The sequence below is a fragment of the Choristoneura fumiferana genome, chromosome 21 (assembly GCF_025370935.1).
Source record: "Choristoneura fumiferana chromosome 21, NRCan_CFum_1, whole genome shotgun sequence".
NCBI lineage: Eukaryota > Metazoa > Arthropoda > Insecta > Lepidoptera > Tortricidae > Choristoneura > Choristoneura fumiferana.
Genome location: NC_133492.1, coordinates 15,736,952 through 15,756,083, shown reverse-complemented (window position 1 = coordinate 15,756,083; position 19,132 = coordinate 15,736,952). Strand labels below are relative to the sequence as shown.

The window sequence follows — 19,132 nt, the reverse complement described above, 5'->3', positions numbered from 1 at the left end:
TTAGCTTGCATTTCCTCCTATTGAGACTGTGTAAATAATAACGTACATAGTGTCACCGAATTACCCACACCACCACTGATAAGCCAAGGTTTGCTCTAATATTAAAATGAATAAAACAAGTTGTTCAGCCTTTGGATTTAATTGAATAGTAGGCAAAATAGGTATATATTAACGTAATGAATCTGTAACGTTACGCAAAACTATTATTACCTTTACTTAATATTTTTAAATGCTTAGGTAGGTACGTACATTTTGCTTAGAGGACCTCTGTTAACACTGGATAATTATTCACTTCGTACGAAGCCCTCGGTGCGCGAGTCTGACTCACACTTGGCTGTTTTGATTTTTTCTTCTGGACTACTAAGGTGGATAAAACGATTTTAGTGCACAAACTTCTTTGGCAATAACTAGGTACGGAAGTCGTAATCTCTAACAAAACTCGCGTGTTCGCTTCTACACCTTCTACAGACCATAAGGACCCAGATTCACTTTTCTGTGATGTATCCGGAGCAGTTCTTTTTCCACTGCAGCTAGCAGGGTCGGATCAACTTCATCAAGAGTTTCTGACGTGTTCTGATCCTCTAGTTGCGCTCCCAAGTTATTGTAGTCAGATATATTGGTATTTTCTAAACTGTCTTCTGTATTTTCTTTAGGTAAATGCTCCATATGTGCAGGCGTCTCGCTCGTTCCGTGTATCGTTAGTGTGATTGGGCCAATTTCGCCACTGTTCTTTTGATTGGTCTGAAAAATCGTTACCAAGTTAGACTAGATTTAGCAGAATCTAAGTAAAATCATTCATACACGAAATTATTATTTCGTCTATGGTAAGATGTAGGACATCTGCTTTAACTAACTATTATTAGTTACCAACATAGGTCAAATTTGTGAGAGGCAGCTTTGAAAACTGATGCGAACATCGTGTTTGAAAAATTTGGTACTTAAGTAAATACGTATTCATATCAGTATGTTTGAGTTGCAAAGCTGCAAAGTTAACTCTGTTGGATGTCACTTCCATCTAAATTTCCACTGGCTGGTTGGTTCTTGTGAATCCAGTAAACATTTATGGCTCCAAATGGTTCGGGTAAAATTACACAAGGTGCTGCTAGCCAGCTGTTAGCTTGACCTTGGCTTGACACGCTACCGCGTGTCAGATTACCATTAAGTAGTATACCATTTTCGCGACAGCTATCTTAAAGACCAGGAAGTAACTAGACAAGACGTCCCAAGGTACGATTTTCATGCGTCCTTCACTCATGCACTGAATTAGTGAAGGAGGACGTGTTAATTTATTTTTACAAAACCTTTCAAAGAATCCACCTTGCCAGGATGCCAGGAACTCATGAAGTTGAAGAGTTACGCTAACAAGCTACTCACATTGTCTAGGAATACTGCGGTCCAGATCCCCTTAGGGCTCTCGCCCCACGTGGCGACTGACACCAGAGGCCAGTTCGAGAAGCCAGCATCAGAGGTGTCTTCGGGGCGAGCGCTCAGCAGTTGCACCTTTGTTCCTGAATAACATAATTATAATAGCGTTTGTATGTAGGGTGAGATCAAAAAGTAAGTTCCTGGAGTGAAAAACAACAAACAGCTTTACCATGCCACGGTTACGGGAGGAATTTTAAGGAAAATTTTGATTAAGTAATTAATTCTACTCTTCATTTTGAACAACTAAGAGTGCCACCTCGCTAAGATAATTTAATTGACGTATGCTGCATAATCTTTTAGTTAGAATGAGCACCGGTTTCTATAATGAACAAACGTACTACTAATATTAAAAAAAATTTATACTTAAAATTAATAAGAATATGTACAAATAAAATAAAATAGCTTTTTCTGAACAAAATCTTTAGTTTTTCTCACAGATCTAAGATACTCGTATCACTACGGTTTTTCTATACAGTATTGCCATTGATAATACGATTACACAAAATCAATTCAACTAAACAAATTTTATGGTACTGAACTGATCTGATACAGATTTTTAGACTGCAAAATTTCTTGGCGTGGCTGATAACCATAGATTAAACTCTTACTAACACCAGTGCCATAGGTATCAGTTACATTGGTTCTCTTCATCAATAAAAGGCTAGCTCTCACTTTTGTATCGTAGAATAGAATCCTTGTTTAAGAGTACATATTTATCTCTCTAACCTAGTCCCCCTTCCCTGAGCTAGTTCGACGAGAGGATCTTAGGCTAATGTTTAGCGCGGCACGAAGGTGCCACGTTACGTTTGTGGTAGTAAGTATCCCCGCCTGTCACGGTCACGCGGGAGTTCGGGGTTCGATTCCCCGCCGGAGTGCCATTTATTTATTTACACGTTTGTCAATATTTCTATTTTTTTTACAATATCGATAGGATTTATAGGATTACACTAACGCCATCTAGCGATAACCTTTCAGAACAGAAACACCGTGAAAAACGTGATTCTCAAAGCGTTTGACAGTAACGTAGTGCCACTGCCACTACTTATTATTATGGTGCCCCACTCGCTACGAACAATAATTCTCTCGTAGCCCACTCGTTCGTTACTGCGACATTGGCCCAAGCCCAATGTGTGGGCCACTAATTGCCTCGGTGACTGCGGCGCAAATTTTTTGAATTTATTTTGTTGCATTTTAGTGTGGTGGGTGGCAGTAAATTAATTAGTTTCAGTTTTGACCACCATCAGATAATTTAATTAGACTACGATTTTATCTATTCTGCGACGAGGCCGAGGAAGAAGAAGCCATCTTGGCTTTACTCCGTCTCTCAAACGAAACAGTTGAGCCAATGTACTAGGAGCGCATAAAGAGATTGGTACTTACCACGCGGCGAAACCAAGTAAACTTCGAGCGCGCCACGTCTGCTGTAGCGAATGTTTACTATCAATTCCACGTGTTCGACGTAGTTTACAACACAGTTATTCGCGGCAAATTGAACTTTAACTGGCTGTTCCCGAGAAAATTGTTGACTATCTTCAAAACTGCAACAAATTGCAAATAAAGAATTGATAACAGTAAAGAATTAATTTCATGAAATCTTATATGGTTGATCTTTGCAGATGCATGTGCATGTGGCTACGGTAATACCTTTCATTATTTAATTATACCAGAGGCAGTATTGTCTAACGCGCTGACGTTTGCGATCGCATTCGCCATCTCTTTCTAGCCTCGTCTTATACTATGTGACAAAAAGAAGTGGTGAAACGATTGTGATTCCAAGTGCGTTAGACAATATGCCTTCTGGGTAGTACCTACTATTAGTTATTCTGTCATTCTATGGCTGCGTTTCGTTTCAGCATCGTTCCATCAAACAAACACCCGACCGAGGCTGCCGCCGTATTTTTCGACTTTACGACTTCGTACGGTCCGTTCGTCACATTTTCGGTAAAAGTACTAGGAAGGCATACTCACTGTAGAGGTGGAACATGGCAGATTTGTTTCTCAGGAACCGTTACCCAGTTTAGAGCTCTTCTCACTAGGGCCTCAGCGTCAAGAAGACCAAAGCCAAATCGAACATCGAAACGAAGTCCGACACTGAAAATAAAAAGAACTGTTATTGTTATTTATAATTTACACAGTGCTTTCGTAAAAGTGATTTCAACTTTTTCAACTAGTAACTGATTTAATTAATACAGATACTAATGTAATCGTTGACTTACTCGTTCACTTGCCATCCAGGGTTACCAGCCAAGGGAATGAATTCTGAAGTCCAAACAATTAAATGTTGAACATCCCGCCAGGTTAAATTCGAACTGGAATCCAAAAGAAGGAAAAATTCAAGATGAATTTGACGCACTGTTCAATCGTTCGAGAGAAATCGTTGTGTGTGTCTGAGGATGAACTTAGTTCAGGGTGAAACGTATCCGTGTTTAGTACAATGTGATGGCTGTCTTAGTTTGGGTCACAACCTTGTCACAAGTCACAATCACAACACAAGTTCATAACTAAATAGTCACAACGTTGCTACAACTTTTTTGTTAGGAAATTTATAGACTTGAAAAATCGTCCAGATGAATTGAATATTTTGAATTCAGATTCGGACCGCGGACCGAAATTAATACTCGCAGGCGAAGCGAACGTACGATCCAAAATGAATTTTGACAAAATATAATTTATGGAGGTTATGGAGGAGCGGGGCAACCGCATCTTAACACAGGTTCACTTACCTAAAAGGAAGTCCGTACCACTAAAGGAAATTGTAGATTACCAATAAGGGAAATAAACAATTTTTCATTTTCATTACGTACGTAAAGTGGGGATGATTTTCCTCATCTATAGGCACCCATAGCATGGGGTTACCCCATTGGGGTATTAATAATAATAATACTATAATGTGGGGCATTATTGACACCAGTTGACAAGCAATTGACCTAACCCAAAGCCAAACTATACTAAGCAGGACTTGTACTATAGGTACTAACTATGCAACGGATAAACTAAAGTAATTTAATTACCAAATGATGCATTTTATTAAACGTTTTTTTTGCCAAACGTTGATTTGTCAAACGTGGTTTTGCCAAATGAAGAAAATAATAAATGAATAGTTTGCCAAATAATTATTTGTTATATGATGCTTTTTTCAGAATTTATAACTTATTTATTTAAACAATGATTTTTACATAAAAATAAAAATAAAGAGTGTGAAGTGATCAATTTGTGAAAAGTGGTGTTTATAAAATGTTTGTGAAACAAAAGTTTGCGAAAACATTGTTGAAACGTTTGTTGCCAAATGATTGGATACCGTTTCCGTCCGTACCCTCTCCAAGCAAAACCGTGGGCCCGCGTGTTACAGCCTCAGTTGGGCTTTATTTGGTACGAAACGATACGGTTTTTTTTTTCCTCATGAAGGACGTGGAAGAGAAACGGACCGTACCGTTGAAAGTACTAGGCTAGCAGAAGATGTTGAAAGCTTACGCACTTGGCTTCCAAAGCGAGAGCGATGATTCCCGCCGCTAGCGGCGCAGCGGCCGACGTACCCGTGTGACCGAGGGTGCACGAATCGTTGGTGTCTGTTGTTGCCTAGAAAATATTTAAATTATAATTACATATTTTTAATAATGACATGAACGTAAATTAGGTATTTCTCATAAATTCGCCTAGTTGCCGAATAAAACTAGCTATTGTAAACTGAAAAGAGCGTGCTTATTGTTTTGGTACTGCATCTTTTGAATTAACAAATGGAAAACAGATGGCACCACTAATTGACATGATAAAGAACAGAAGCTGAAAAAAAAACAGCTGCAACTGTGACTTTTTAATCTGATAAAAAATGATTACTATCTTCTGATCCTTATGGGCTCCCGATGAATATGCAACAGCGAGCGTGGACGAACACATCTCGCCGTACCAGGGGAACAGGCCGTGCTGTGAAGCGCTGCCGATTGACACCGTGAAGATACTGGACGAGTAGCTGACGGAATAGAACGATGATGTACCAGGACCGCATAACGTCGGCTAAAGTGACAGACCTCGTTAACTCCATTGGCGATACTATAATGGTGATTTTCCACCGGTGAGGCGAGGCATGTTAACGCGCCCGCCGCGAACCGCCGCGGGCGCCGCCATACAAATTTCAATTTTCGTCTCGACTAGCCGGTGGAAACTCACCTTAAGGCAATTGTATAAAATTGAGTTATAAGATTTTCTTGAAATGACTTACTATTACGACATTTGGAGTTACGAGGTCAGATCTGACACTTTAGACGACGATAATTACAAAGGTTTAACAAAGGACGGATATAGAATAGAACCCACCCATCACAGTTGCAGTTATCGTTATGGCTGCCCCCATTTCCATTGGCCCACACGTAAATAATACCTTTGCCTCCTCTACCCTGCAAAAACATTCAGTTAGTTACAATGAGGGTTTGCTGGGTAAATATCGCTAGATGGCGTTAGTATCGTGAGCTCCGTTGACGTTACAGTTACACGACTAGGTATATTGCTAACGGCGTAAAAGCGCTTTGGGCTTAAAACCACTAAATTTCATAATACCTTATTCACTAATACCGCTAATTTTCAAATTCCTTACTAAAGTTTACTTACTAACTCCAATTTACCAAGTTACTATACCTTAATTAACCAATACCATACGAGTCATCAAATCTTTTTTATGTAACGGCTGCTTACATAAAAAAGATTTGCTATCGTTATGTTAAAGTAACTTAGTGCACTCATTGCACATCGTTTCAGTCTTGCTTGCAATTGGCTCATTTAGTTATTTTTCATCACACTTGCTCGTAAACAGTGTCGTAACATGCAGGCTACCTTGGTTGCAACCCCCCAAATAAAACCCTCGACCTTAATGTGCTTGTCATTAGAGGTGGGTAAATCCGGATCTGAAGATTCAAAAGAGTCAGATCCTCAAGCGGATCCGAATCCCTTAATGACTCCTTTCAAATCTTATTGACTCCGGAGTTACTAACTCCGACTGGATCGAGCGGCTCGCCTCGCTCGTGATCGCCGTCACGCTCACTCACACTGACTCGCTCCGTCCGCCTGCTTTCGCTCTCGCTCGGCTCGGATCAGATCGGAAGGGCTACTACGAAACTCGAAGTTCGTATCGTACCGTCCCTCTCGCTCTCGTATTAAATAGTATAAGTGTCAGAGGGACCACACGACACGAACTTAGATTTTGGAGTTTCATAGTAGCCCTGCGGATCGGATCTTGGACTTGGATCTTATTATCTATGTTTGGTTGGTCGGTTCGGTTCTTGTACTTCAGTTCAGTCAGCGGGTGGGGCACCGCAGTACCGTACCGACACCGACCGACCGAACCGAGCCGGAGCGGATCGGCCATAGATAAATTAATAATCGCTCGAAAGAACCGGAGTCAATAAAGGAGTCGGATTCAATAAGCGGATTCGGTACCGACACCGGAGCTGGATCTAGTGAGTCAGATCACTTCGCGGAGTTGAGATTACCCATGTCTACTTGTCATGAAGCCCGTGGTCGGTAAATGAGTCATTGCCCGTACTAATTTTCATGTCATGAAGCCCAAGGTCGGTAAATGAATTTGATACCTACTGCATGGTGTGCTGGAGCGCGGCGCGCTCAGGTCGGGCACATGCTACGTGGGGTGGGGTGGCGCGGAGGCTGGCGCTGCCAAAGAGCGTAGTCAGCTGTATCTAATAGACTCTCGTTCGTAATTCCTTATTTACCGCCCTTAAGACACAATGTACTATAACCAATCATAAGCATGACATGGCGCAAATGTCAAACGGACCTCACGATATTAACGCCATCTAGCGATTTTTCGCCTCTCGGAAAACCCTAATTTATTTATTTAGTTCAAGCATGTTCAAGTTTCATCCAAACAATCAGCGCCATCTATTTTCAAGTGACGGAAGCTACCTTAGCAACTCCGCGCTCGAGCGCCTGCGAGGCGAGGCGGCCCGGTCCTTCCACGGTGCGTCCGTCGTCATTAGGGCCCCATGAAGCGCTGTAAATGTCCACTTTCTCCCACGCGTAACCTGGTTAAATAGAGTAAATAGACATTAAATTTTGATAATAATTATACCTAAAATGCTATCTACTTACGAAACGACCAAGCTAAGTTTGCAGTTCAAAAATTTTGAATTCACCTTCCCGCGTTCACCCTGTCGCGTCTACGGTTAGCTAGCATCTTTGTCGCCGAGACGCGTCTTACGAATTTTCGTCTCCTATTTGTTGAATTGAACTATTCTTAATCTTAAGACGCGAGGTGCAAACTTAGCTTGGTCGGGTTGTAGGTCTTGTAGGTACATACCTCATAGACATCGGCTACACGCTGGCTCATCAGGGCCTACTACGAAACTCGAAACTCGAAGTTCGTGTCGTGCGGTCCCTCTGACACTTATACTATTTAATACGAGACCGAGAGGGACGGTACGATACGAACTTCGAGTTTCGAGTTTCGTAGTAGTCCTGCAGGCCTTATTATACTCATCATCATCATCATCATCGTAGTAGCCACCTAGTTCAAAGTCTTCCGAGGTTCAGGTTCAGTTCATTAAACGAGTCGACGAGAGACTTATACCACAGAATAAGTAATACTTATACTCCTTTTAATTTAAGGTTTGACTTAACGGTCAAATTGTAACACGTTTCTCTATATTTCGAACACAAATGGACTAAAAATACCTACATGTACATTTATTAGCGTTATTTATTATGTTTTTATCATAGAAGTTCACACAATTAGTTCCGTTGTTTCATTCCAAAAAGTATGCAAATTTTACCGTTAAGTTTCAAATGTTAAAATAAAATTGAGTATACCTAAAGTGCATTGGGGTAATAAATAACGATAAAAAATTTGACTAGTTGAGTAAACGACAGTATTTCAGTTGAAAATGCGTATATCTTTAAAATTGATGAATAGACTTATGATTAGTGAACATTAGATACAAAAATACGGTTGTTTTTATTTTAATTAATTTTCATTATCGTCTCTCGCTTTCTTGGACATTTGGGGGAATAAGAAATATAATTCCGAAATAGTTCAAAAGTAGACATTCTTGCTCATAGACTGATGGTTTAGGTATATTTATTTTTCATTTCTAATTGTCCCTTACTTGAAAATTTAATATTATAAGCTTTGTTACAATAGTTTCGCTTATACGGACATTTCAGATAGATTACTTCGGATTTACCCCGGTAGATGTATTTCTGTTACGTTTAAATTTTCTGATCTACTTTTGATGCACCACCTGTTGTAAACTAGTCCTTCCTTCTTTCTGTAAAAAAGGTTGCCTGGAAGAGATCGCTCTTTAGCGATAAGACCGCCTATTGCTCACCTTGTATTTTTTTCTCTGTGTATCTGTTTTCTATATCGCTTACTATGTCTGGCTGGTGTACAATAAAGTCTTTGTATTGTAAATTTATGGAATTGTTATCTACATTTTCAGCTAGATGCGCAATACGTTAAGTAGTAAAAAACGTATTTGACTGAGAATGTAACTTTATTGTTTTACAAAAAACTTAAACGTAGGTAATAAAATAAGCCGTGGTGGCTGAGTGGTTTGACCTATGGCCTCTCAAGCAGAGGATCGTGGGTTCAAATCCCGGCTCGAAACTCTGAGTTTTTCGGAATTGATGTGTGCGAAATTACATTTGCAATTTAACACGAGCTTTACGGTGAAGGAAAACATCGTGAGGAAACCTGCGCAAACCTGCGAAGCAATTCAATGGTGTGTGTGAAGTTCCCAATCCGCACTGCTACGGCCCAAGCCCTCTCATTCCGAGAGGAGGCCTGTGCCCAGCAGTGGGACGTATATAGGCTGGGATGATGAATAAAAAATGGCAATACTTTAGATGTAATTTAAAGAATAAATAATAATATTCAGTACCTGTCATATTTAAATATTTGTTTATCCTAAATACCTAGGTTGAAAACCACTGGAAATTCCATGAAAATGTTAGGTGGAGTTATTGCGAATGAATACGTAATAAACCCAGAGGGGTGAGGGGTATTTCCGATGTTTGAAAACCAGAATGATGGACTGAAGTATATCTTACAGCAAATGTGTACCTACCTACTTTAGTTAATTTGTTGAATTTAACATCAATTCTCTCTGATCGCGTCGTTTCTTCAAACGACTTAATAAAACTAGGTTCTCTCACAGCGAACGAACTCGTCTGAATTTTTTTTATCAGCGAAGTTTGCGACTATCCATTTGTTTTATGCGATCCTAGTGGAAGTTACCGAACGATGAGTCGGCACTGGCAAACGGATACCGCGTAGAAAAAAAAAAGTTTCAGAAAACCAGCTAACTACGAATAATATTTCTCCAGCAAACGAAACGCTATGTGACGCCATTATGTAAGAAAGAACGAATGTATACTCTTAATGACTCTAATTATTAAACCAAGATACCTGTTCCTGTTACCTGTTTTTTGCATCTCATAAATAATGATGTGCCACAACCGGTAATCACCGAAAAGTTTCGGTAAGTAAGTATGTAAAATGGTAAGATATGAACACACCTAGGGCACTTAAGACATTCTAAAAGAGTAATCTTTCGAATAAAAAAAGAATTTTGAAAATCGGTCCACAATTGACCGAGTAATCGGTGAACTGAACATACATAAAAAAATACAAAAATTGGAACAGAACCTCCTTTTTTGAAGTCGGTTAAAAAGGTAAAATGGGTCTATTGAAAATGCCACCGTTTAGGAGATATTTCGACTTTTTGTAGATATTGATGCTTAAATTTCATTTGGTTCTAAGCAAGTTCTGCCTAAAAGCTCAATGCTTACGGAAACTAGAATATTGAATGCTTTAATTTTATTTTTGTTTCCACAAAATGTTAAGTTTTACCGATTAGGTACTTATTTGCAATAATGTCAAAAACCGAAATCAGAGAGCAGCACTCGTATTATGCTGGTCAAATTATTTTTACATTTGACATTTCATACTACCACTTTAGTATCTTCATTTAATAAACAGAGTAGGTACATTTTTGTCACATGCTTTATTATTTTATAACTTGCAATATTTGTTTATAAATACTAACATGTGTTAAAGTCGAATTTACACTTCGGATTATTACATTTTTTTATGTTTTATATGTATGTATATGTTTTATATGTTTTAGTATACTTAGCATAGCAATCGACGGAAACATAAATTGCCAGACCTATGCACCGCCATCGGCCTCGTTCTCTGTTCACGGTTCCATTACGTCACATTTCATGAATATCACTAGGGTATCATATGCAGACAGGAACCACATTGCCATACCATTAGGTAGGAGATTGCCAATAACGACGATTACTGTCCTTCGGTGCAAATGAAAAATCGTCCACTTGAATTGACCATTTTGTATTTGATCCAAAACCAAAAACCATCCAAAATGAATTTTGTCAAAATATAATTGTATTTATTAACAATTTTGCTTTATTTCCTGGCATTAAATATTGGAGAAAAGCACTATACATATGCCTCAGCGGAAATGGCAATTCGTGGAGTCGTATTTATTGACGGACTCAGCAACGCTACGCTTCGTCCGTCAAACTACTCATCCACGAATTGCTTTTTCCCGGCCTCGGCAGTAATGTACTATTAATGTCCGTTACGTAAGTATTAATTATATAATAATTGTTTATGTTTGAGCTCATAGAAAAATTTATGTATGCAACTATTCATAATCAGCGATTGAAACACTCGTGCGTATATATCTATTATTATAGACCACAGTTAACATTCGGCTTCGCCTCATGTTTATAAACTCGCACTCGCCCCTTCATTACAGGTGCATAAAATACTAATTTAATAGTACATTACTGTAGAGGCCGGGAAGTAGGGGGTTGCCGGCCGAGGCTTGTATACTTACCTACTTAGTGCTTTTCTCAAACATGACATGAAATAAAATAAAAAAATCGGTCAAGTGTGAGTGCGAGCGACTCGCGCATGAAGGGTTCCGCTCCGCACCTCCGTACAATGTTTTAAAAACAAATACTTAGTTGAGTAATATTTTTTTGTAAAAAAATCTAATACAAGCTTTTTTGCTGGTGGTTCTTTCTGCCCCTGATTACCAAAGTAGGTTGTCGTCAAGACGAATCAAATGAGACCAAAGTCGATGCGATCGTGTCGTTTTATTACAGAGTTCCTATGGCCAACATTTAACTTCATCAGATCAGCTCTACGTCATAATAATATTGAATTGTCATCGGATTTATACATGCATGCAAAATTTCAGCTCAATCGGTTGAAGATATCCACTTCAAATTTAAGTTGAAATGTTAATTCCACCCGAACAAACATAACTAGTTACATTAGGTACATTACAAGTTAATAAAAACGTAATTATCACCAAAATGTAAGCACTAGGTGCAAGTATTTTGAAAAAAGAACAATTTTAAATTCTCATCCTCTTTGGCTGTCGCCCTGTCGGAGGCTGAATAGCGCTTTAGACTCTTGCCATGCGCCGCGGCAGAAAAAAAATGGCTGTCAGCGCAGTTCATTCGCGGGAAACTCAGCGGACTTCGTATGTTGTGTAATTAAATAATAAGAAGCTCGACTAGTGTGAATAAATTTTAAACTGTATTATAAACCTTGTAAACAGTGTTATACTTAATATGATTTTTTGTGTAAAAAACAGTAGATAAACATAGTGATTATACGGTGTGGATTTGGCGAGCGCTTTATCAAAGTTGGCTTCATTGAGGTTTGTGGTTCATAAATTGCTTTATTAATTTTGCACAAAAACGAATAAACCACACAATCAGACAGTAACTATATTATATTATCGAAGCTTTTATAAAGCACAATTAAAATCGCAAACTTTAAAGGTAAGTAAATATTCAAACGAAATAGCTAGGCGTTGCTAGGCGACTCGGTCGCCTTAGCAACGGCTAATAACGCCTAGCAACCAAAAAACGCTGAAAAAACACGTTTCTTGTATGACGACCCCCTTTAATTTGTAACTATTTTGTTTTTAGTATTTGTTGAGCGGCCACAGTAATATCTGTGAAAATTTCAAGTGTCTAACTTTTACGGCTTAAGAGATAGAGCCCTGTGACAGACGGACAGACAGACAGCGGAGTCTCAGTAATAGGGTTCCGTTCGCACCCTTTGGGTACGAAACCCTAAAAACAAGAAATAGAGAAACTTGTGACTCTTCTGGTGTGGCAGGTGTCCATGGGCGACGGTAATCGCTTACCATCAGGCGATCCACCTGCTCGTTTGCCCCCTATACCATAAAAAAAAAAAAAAAAAAAACAAGAACTAGTCTGGTCGCCCTGTTGTGTTGTGTGTGCGCGTGTCGCGCTGGCTGCTGGCGCGGCGGCTGCGGGGCGGGTGTTGCTGGCGTAGGCCGTGTCGCAGAGCGCGCGTTGAAACAAAAGACGGTCGCATTGCCGGCCAGCGGCCTGCAAAGTTGTATGAAATCTCTTTGCAGGCCGCTAGAGTGACCGCGCGCCGGCAGCCGAGCCGCAGCGCCTGCAGCGCGATACTTCCCGGCCCGGCCTATTATTTGTATAATACAACGTCAATATTATGTCATGTTTCAGAAAAGAATAATGTCAACTTTTACGGTCACTTTTGAGAAATAGTACATTACTGCAGAGGCCGGGAAAGAAAGGCTGCTTGCATATATAAATTAACCAAAGAAATTCAGATTATTAATTTTAAGTCGTGTCAATTCTATTCGAACGAATTAATTCAACAGGTTATAAAACAACAAGAACGAAAGAACAAATCCGAGCAAGAACTTTTTATGCACACACCGGTCCCATCGTGAACGACATTTTGAGTTGAACATGAACCGAATGTACTAGGCGATCATAAAAGCGAGACGGTACTTATTCCTTCGCCTTCAATGCGGTCAGTGATTCGCCCATCGAGCATCCGGACTCCGCCCACTTTAGCTCCCCAGGCCACGCCCACGCCGCACTTCACATTGTTCGCAGTCATTGCTATCTATTAAATTAAATACGTAAGTTATTTACTTATGTAAAAATAAAACAATAATGGGTCAATGTTTAAAGGGTTTATGGATGAACAACTTACTTCTCCTGCACACCTGGTACCGTGTGAATTGCGGCCGAGGTCTTCGAGTCTCGGCGACGGGTCAGGATCACCGTCATTGCAATCCCAGCTGATTTCGGGGTCCTATAAAGAATTTGACATCCCTTTAGTAACGAGCGAGGCGAGACGTATGAAAGACTGCTTTCCTCTTTCTTTGTAAAGCCCGCCCAACTTATAGTCAGGTAATAAATACCATAGAATAGATAATAGTTGGTAATACAGTTGATTATTTAGGTACATATTAAATGTATAATTTAATAATTATTTAAGTTATGTCATGAACATAATTAAATATTTTATAATAAATAAATTAGTTATAATATAAGAGCACACAATAATAATTAGATTAGACCTCAGTTTAAAGATATCTAAATACGAACTTTTACTACAAAATACGATAGAAAAAATATTTAAAGATTACGTTTTCAAGGATTTTTTATTTTTTACAATTTACGATTAAATTATGTCATTAATTATGTTGAAAATGAAAAATATGATAAGAAATTTATAATTCGTTTCTCATAAACAATAAACAATTACAATTTACCCATTCAAACTGAAGCAGATACAATCAATATGCAATACGATGTAATTATAAAATGCAATTCGTCACCGTACTTATCCAATTTTTTACATGCTCGAATTCAAAATCTGCCAAATTCACACTAAACTTCACATAGAAATGTACCTAACCTACCTATAAATACTATTTACCTGTTGAGGTAGGTAGGTATAGCCACAGAATAAGTAATAGTACAAGCAAGAAAGCAAGCAAGAAAAATGTATGTATACATAATACGTATTCCTGTCCCCTGTCCTTACTGAGTTTTGCCTCTATTCTTAAGTAATACCTACAGAGGCACCTTATAATTCCTGGTGCCCTGGTAACTGCGCGGCTCTAGCGACGCGTCGCCGCTTCATCGTGCGGTGCAACAAGCACAGACAGGCAGCAGAATCGGGGAATGGTTATTTTATTATTATTACTATCCATACTAATATTATAAATGCGAAAGTGTGTTTGTATGTTTGTGTGTCCGTCTTTCACGCCGTAACGGAGCGACGGATCGACGTGATTTTTAGCATAGAGATATAGTTTATGGGCCCTAGAGTGACATAGGCTACTTTTTATCCCGGAAAAATGCACAGTTCCCAAGGGAACAGCGCGTGATAGATAACCTAATACCAGAGCGTGGCGTGACGTGAGTAAAGAATGGGAATGGGAACTAGAACATCCAAACAAGCCGTACTCTTTAACTAATCCGCGGACAGCCGCGGACACTTGCCGCGAGCTTGCCGCATTCACCATTTTCTAATAGAGGTTATCTTTATTTTGCATAATATCGATTCTTCGAAATACACTTCGCATAACAGGTATCTCATATTTTTTTTTTAGCCGAATGATACTTTTGCATAAGTAATCATAACTTTGCATAATGATCAGTTCGAATAATAGTCATTTCTGAGAATATTAAATAGCAGAACACTTATCGCCGAATATACTTCTGCAGAATATTAAATAGCAGAAAATTAGTAAGTATCGTCGATTTTAATATGGCATAATAGCATAGCAAAATACTAGTTTGGACTATTGTATTTTCACGGAATTTTAAATAGCGCTGACTACATGGCGTAATAACATAGTTAAAGGAATTAGCAGCTGCCATAAGAATGGGTAAAGGTTAAAAGTAAGACCAGCAAAGTAAGCGTGCTGCGTGCTGTAACAGCAGCAGGCAAAGCGCCAGAACAGAACAGAAGCTACATAGTAGGTTGGGTTAGGTTAGAACTGCGACCACAAAAGCGCGCGAGCCGAGCGAGCGCAGTGAGCGTGCCGCGGCAGCGGCCGGCGAAGCGCCAGAATCTTACTACTGCCACCTGCTGCCATTAAAGGTTAGGTTAATCAACTACAACTAATTTAATTGCAAAGAATGTTCAGTAAAATTTTAATCGGCTTTTTATTATCCTTATGCAAAGTAATATTATGAGATACTAGCTTTTACCCGCAGCTTCGCTCGCGTGAACCAAAAACAGTTCAAAGAAGCAAGCAATTAAGCAAGCACGCAAGCAAGCACGCAAGCAAGCACGCAAGCAAGCACGCAGGCAAGCACGCAAGCAAGCATGCAAGCAAACATCTAAGCAAGCTTGCATGTGAGCATGCTTCGCTCGCGTGAACCATAAACATTTCAAAGAAGCAAGCAATCAAGCAAGCATGCAAGTGAGCATGTAAGCAAGCATGCAAGTGAGCATGTAAGCAAGCATGCAAGCAAGCATGCAAGCTGGCATGTAAGCAAGCATGCAAGCAAGCATGTGAGCAAGCATGCAAACAAAAAATCAGGCAAGCATAGTCTCAAATGTAAAAAAAAGTGCAAGCTAGCATGCATTTAAGCATGCATTTAGGGCTGTATTCAAGCATGCAAGCAAACATGCAATCAAGCATTCAAGCAAGCTTGCAAGCAAGCATTCAATCAAGCACGCAAGTGAGCATGTAAGCAAGCATGCAAGCAAGCATATAGGCAAACATGCAAGCCAGAATGCAAGCAAGCATGCAAGTAAGCATCTAAGCAAACTTTCGCATTTATAATATTAGTAGGATGTCTTTCTGCGTAGCAACTATTCGGACATGTAAATATTATTCTCATCGATATTAGGTGATGTTAATATTCTGCTTTACAAAGTTATGAGAAATGATAGTATGAGAAAAAATATACGCGAAAAGTAATTCAGTGATATGATGATTCTGCTCAAGGTTGTTATGAGAAACGAAATTATGAGATTCGATTTTATGCAACATTTAAATTAGTAAAACCTCTAATAGCCCTCATTGCGCAACGTTTCTGATGCTCGCGTTTGCAATCAAATGACAGTTTTTGTATGCGAAATCTGTCATTTGATTGCGATCGCAAATCGCGAGCGTCAGAAACGTTTTAGGCATTACGGCCTCAGTGGACGACAGCGTGTACAGCCGACAGTCCGATCAGCGATCACACAATCACTTAACTGCCTTTTTGCTTAGAATATTCATCAAACACCTGACAAATTACTAGGAGAGCATATTCATCGAGTAGTGCACTCCGTCGTTATCATAATCTAAAGCCAGTGTTTAAAAATGTAGGCCTACGTAAGTTAAATGTACGTAAATGTATGTAAGTTCTTAGACTTTGCTAAAACTGCTAAAACCAACAAAGTCAATCCGATCACTGGATGTGGGTCAAATTCAACTAGCAAGATTTGACCCGCACGTACATTAACATACAGATGACATACATTACATACATACATACATTGCTAGTTAGGTAAAAGCTTGTAAAAAATAGTACAAACATAGTACACTAATTACTAGAAAAAAAAATGTACATCGAACATAGAAAGAACTAGTAAAAATAATCTATTCTGTGCCTCACTTAACACGACTGCGATCCCGAGAGCGGTTAGGCGAATGCCGTCGATTTGTAAATTCGCTTTACGACTCTTTGAACACAGCCGTGATACCAAGGCTACATAAAAATTCTCGCATAGCGCGGCCGTTCCCGTCGAAATCGTCGTCTTAGTCGTCCGTCTCGTCTACCAACTCTCGTCACGATAATAATGATAAGCGATCCCGAGAATGGTTAGGCGAATGCCGCTCAGGCTCAATGTGGGTGGATCGACCGCTTTCAACATCGCCTTGTTATTAGGGCAACATAAAATCGAACTAGCTGCCGCATGCATAACGTTGCCGTAGACGGCATGCAGACACGCAAAAATAGTCATGTTCAACGTGCTTCCTTCAACTTTCATTCATCGTGCTTTCATTCATTTCATTCCGGCAACAGACCAATGACTATTGATTACCTCATGAGCGGTGACCATTGGTTTAGGTGTGTGTACTTAGTATTCCTTGGACACATATTCATCATCATTATTATCGCATAAAGGCCGTTTTGTCTAACGCACTGAGTCACTGACACGCTCGCGTTCGTATTTACTACTACTTTATCTCTTTCTATCTTTGTCTTATTTATACCATAATGTGGTGAAAACGATTATGATCCCAAGTGTGTACAATAAGGCCTATGGTGATCATTTCATATCAGATGCTCCCGCATACTAGATCCCACAATAAAAAAAACTGACTAGGAGTTCAAAGCCGCGCCTGACTAATCCAAATCGCATAGCTAGCATTGCCGCTGTTGATTCAGTCAATTAAGGAATGAGAAGGGATCAATCTCAGAATGAGAGATAATAAGCTGGAAACTCATACAGCTTCATTTTGGTGTCCTATGTTCTCAAAAGTCACATTTAGGGGCTGTTTCACCATCCATTGATTAGCGTTAACCGACCGTTAAATGTGATGCCGTCTCCGTCTATTCGAACAAAACAAATAAAGACGGCATCACACCTAACCGCCAGTTAACACTATTCAATGGATGGTAAAACAGCCCCAATCTCGTGTCCGCGTCGTAAAGTTATTAAATAAATAATAAATATCACGGGACAATTCACGCCAATTGACCTAGTCCCAAAGTAAGCTTAGCAAAACTTGTGTTATGGGTACTAAGTAACGGATAAATATAATAAATATATTTTTTTTATTTATTTTTAACCACTAGGCCATCTGGTCGTCTAAAAGTTATTCAAGTACTCGTGAAAACAAATCAAATGAGCCCAAACTCGACGGGGCTATGTCGTTTTGTTACTGGGATCATGTGCTCGCTCACATTCCGGCTCCATAATCAGGACGGCCATCATCCAGGTAAAGAGTACTCATGGTAAGAGGTTTTATTCACTGAGATTCACGGTTGACCTTGTATCAGTCAGTATGGCTGAGCGCTGTGGGCTCTCTCCCCTATATCTCAAAAACGGTTGGACGCACTAAAAAATGTTAACACAATATTTGTTCCAAATTTTATGCTCTACAATTTTGTAGTTTACTTACTATTTTGTAGTTAACATCACTGGAGCTATAGAAATCGAGACAATCGCGAAAAACTGACTTTTTTGACATTTGACCTTGAATAACTTACGACGCGGACACGAGATTAAAGTGTGACTTTTGAGACAACATTAAGGACACCAAAATGAAGCTGTATACGAGTTTCCAGCTTATTATTTTTCATTCCGAAGTCAATCTCCTTATATGACCTGCATTACTGTGTATATACAGATGCGCGAAATCGTCGCCTATAACTTGCCTCCGTCCAACTTCATCATCGCGATTGCAATCCCGAGAACAGCGGTTGAATGCTGTATGTGCTTTGCGGCTCTTTTAACACAACCGTGATAAAGGGCAACATGAAATCAAAATGCATACAAAACGTGCTTCCATCCAACTCTTCACAATTGCGATCCCGAGAGCGGTTGGTTGGTGACCCAATTTAAAATAGACGAATATCGCTTGGTTACCTAATGATTCGCCGACAATTTTTAGGCCTGATTATTGAATTGGGCTTTTATTATTATTTTTTTGCCGAGTAGGTACGCCGATAAATTGTACGCAGGTGTATTGTTTTTTCCAGACTAACGTTTCGTAACTCAACCTTAGCAGACTATTACTTGGCAATATTGAAGTCAGTAAGCCGAACAACTATTTACAGAAATTCGTTTAGCCTATTAATCACACTACACATTTTGCACATTTTGGTCGAACAACATTTCGCTTTTGTAATG

The 19,132-nt window shown here is 39.4% G+C and overlaps 1 protein-coding gene across 2 annotated transcripts in view; it reads right to left on the bottom strand.

The window, feature by feature from the left end:
• Positions 1 to 131: 131 nt before the first annotated feature.
• Positions 132 to 19,132, bottom strand: part of LOC141439777 (neuroendocrine convertase 1-like) — a 50,769-nt gene continuing 31,768 nt past the window's right edge. The window contains exons 5-15 of one of the 2 annotated variants that reach the window (XM_074104153.1): positions 13,472 to 13,573; positions 13,264 to 13,381; positions 7,336 to 7,454; positions 5,737 to 5,816; positions 5,260 to 5,392; positions 4,901 to 5,001; positions 3,642 to 3,734; positions 3,394 to 3,516; positions 2,806 to 2,963; positions 1,375 to 1,508; positions 132 to 741 (exon numbers count right to left, since the gene is read on the bottom strand). In XM_074104153.1, the coding sequence (XP_073960254.1) occupies positions 463 to 741; positions 1,375 to 1,508; positions 2,806 to 2,963; positions 3,394 to 3,516; positions 3,642 to 3,734; positions 4,901 to 5,001; positions 5,260 to 5,392; positions 5,737 to 5,816; positions 7,336 to 7,454; positions 13,264 to 13,381; positions 13,472 to 13,573 (1,440 nt within the window). In that variant the 3' untranslated portion in view covers positions 132 to 462. The remainder of the gene's footprint in view (positions 742 to 1,374; positions 1,509 to 2,805; positions 2,964 to 3,393; positions 3,517 to 3,641; positions 3,735 to 4,900; positions 5,002 to 5,259; positions 5,393 to 5,736; positions 5,817 to 7,335; positions 7,455 to 13,263; positions 13,382 to 13,471; positions 13,574 to 19,132) is intronic. The other variant, XM_074104154.1, reaches the window with a different exon arrangement.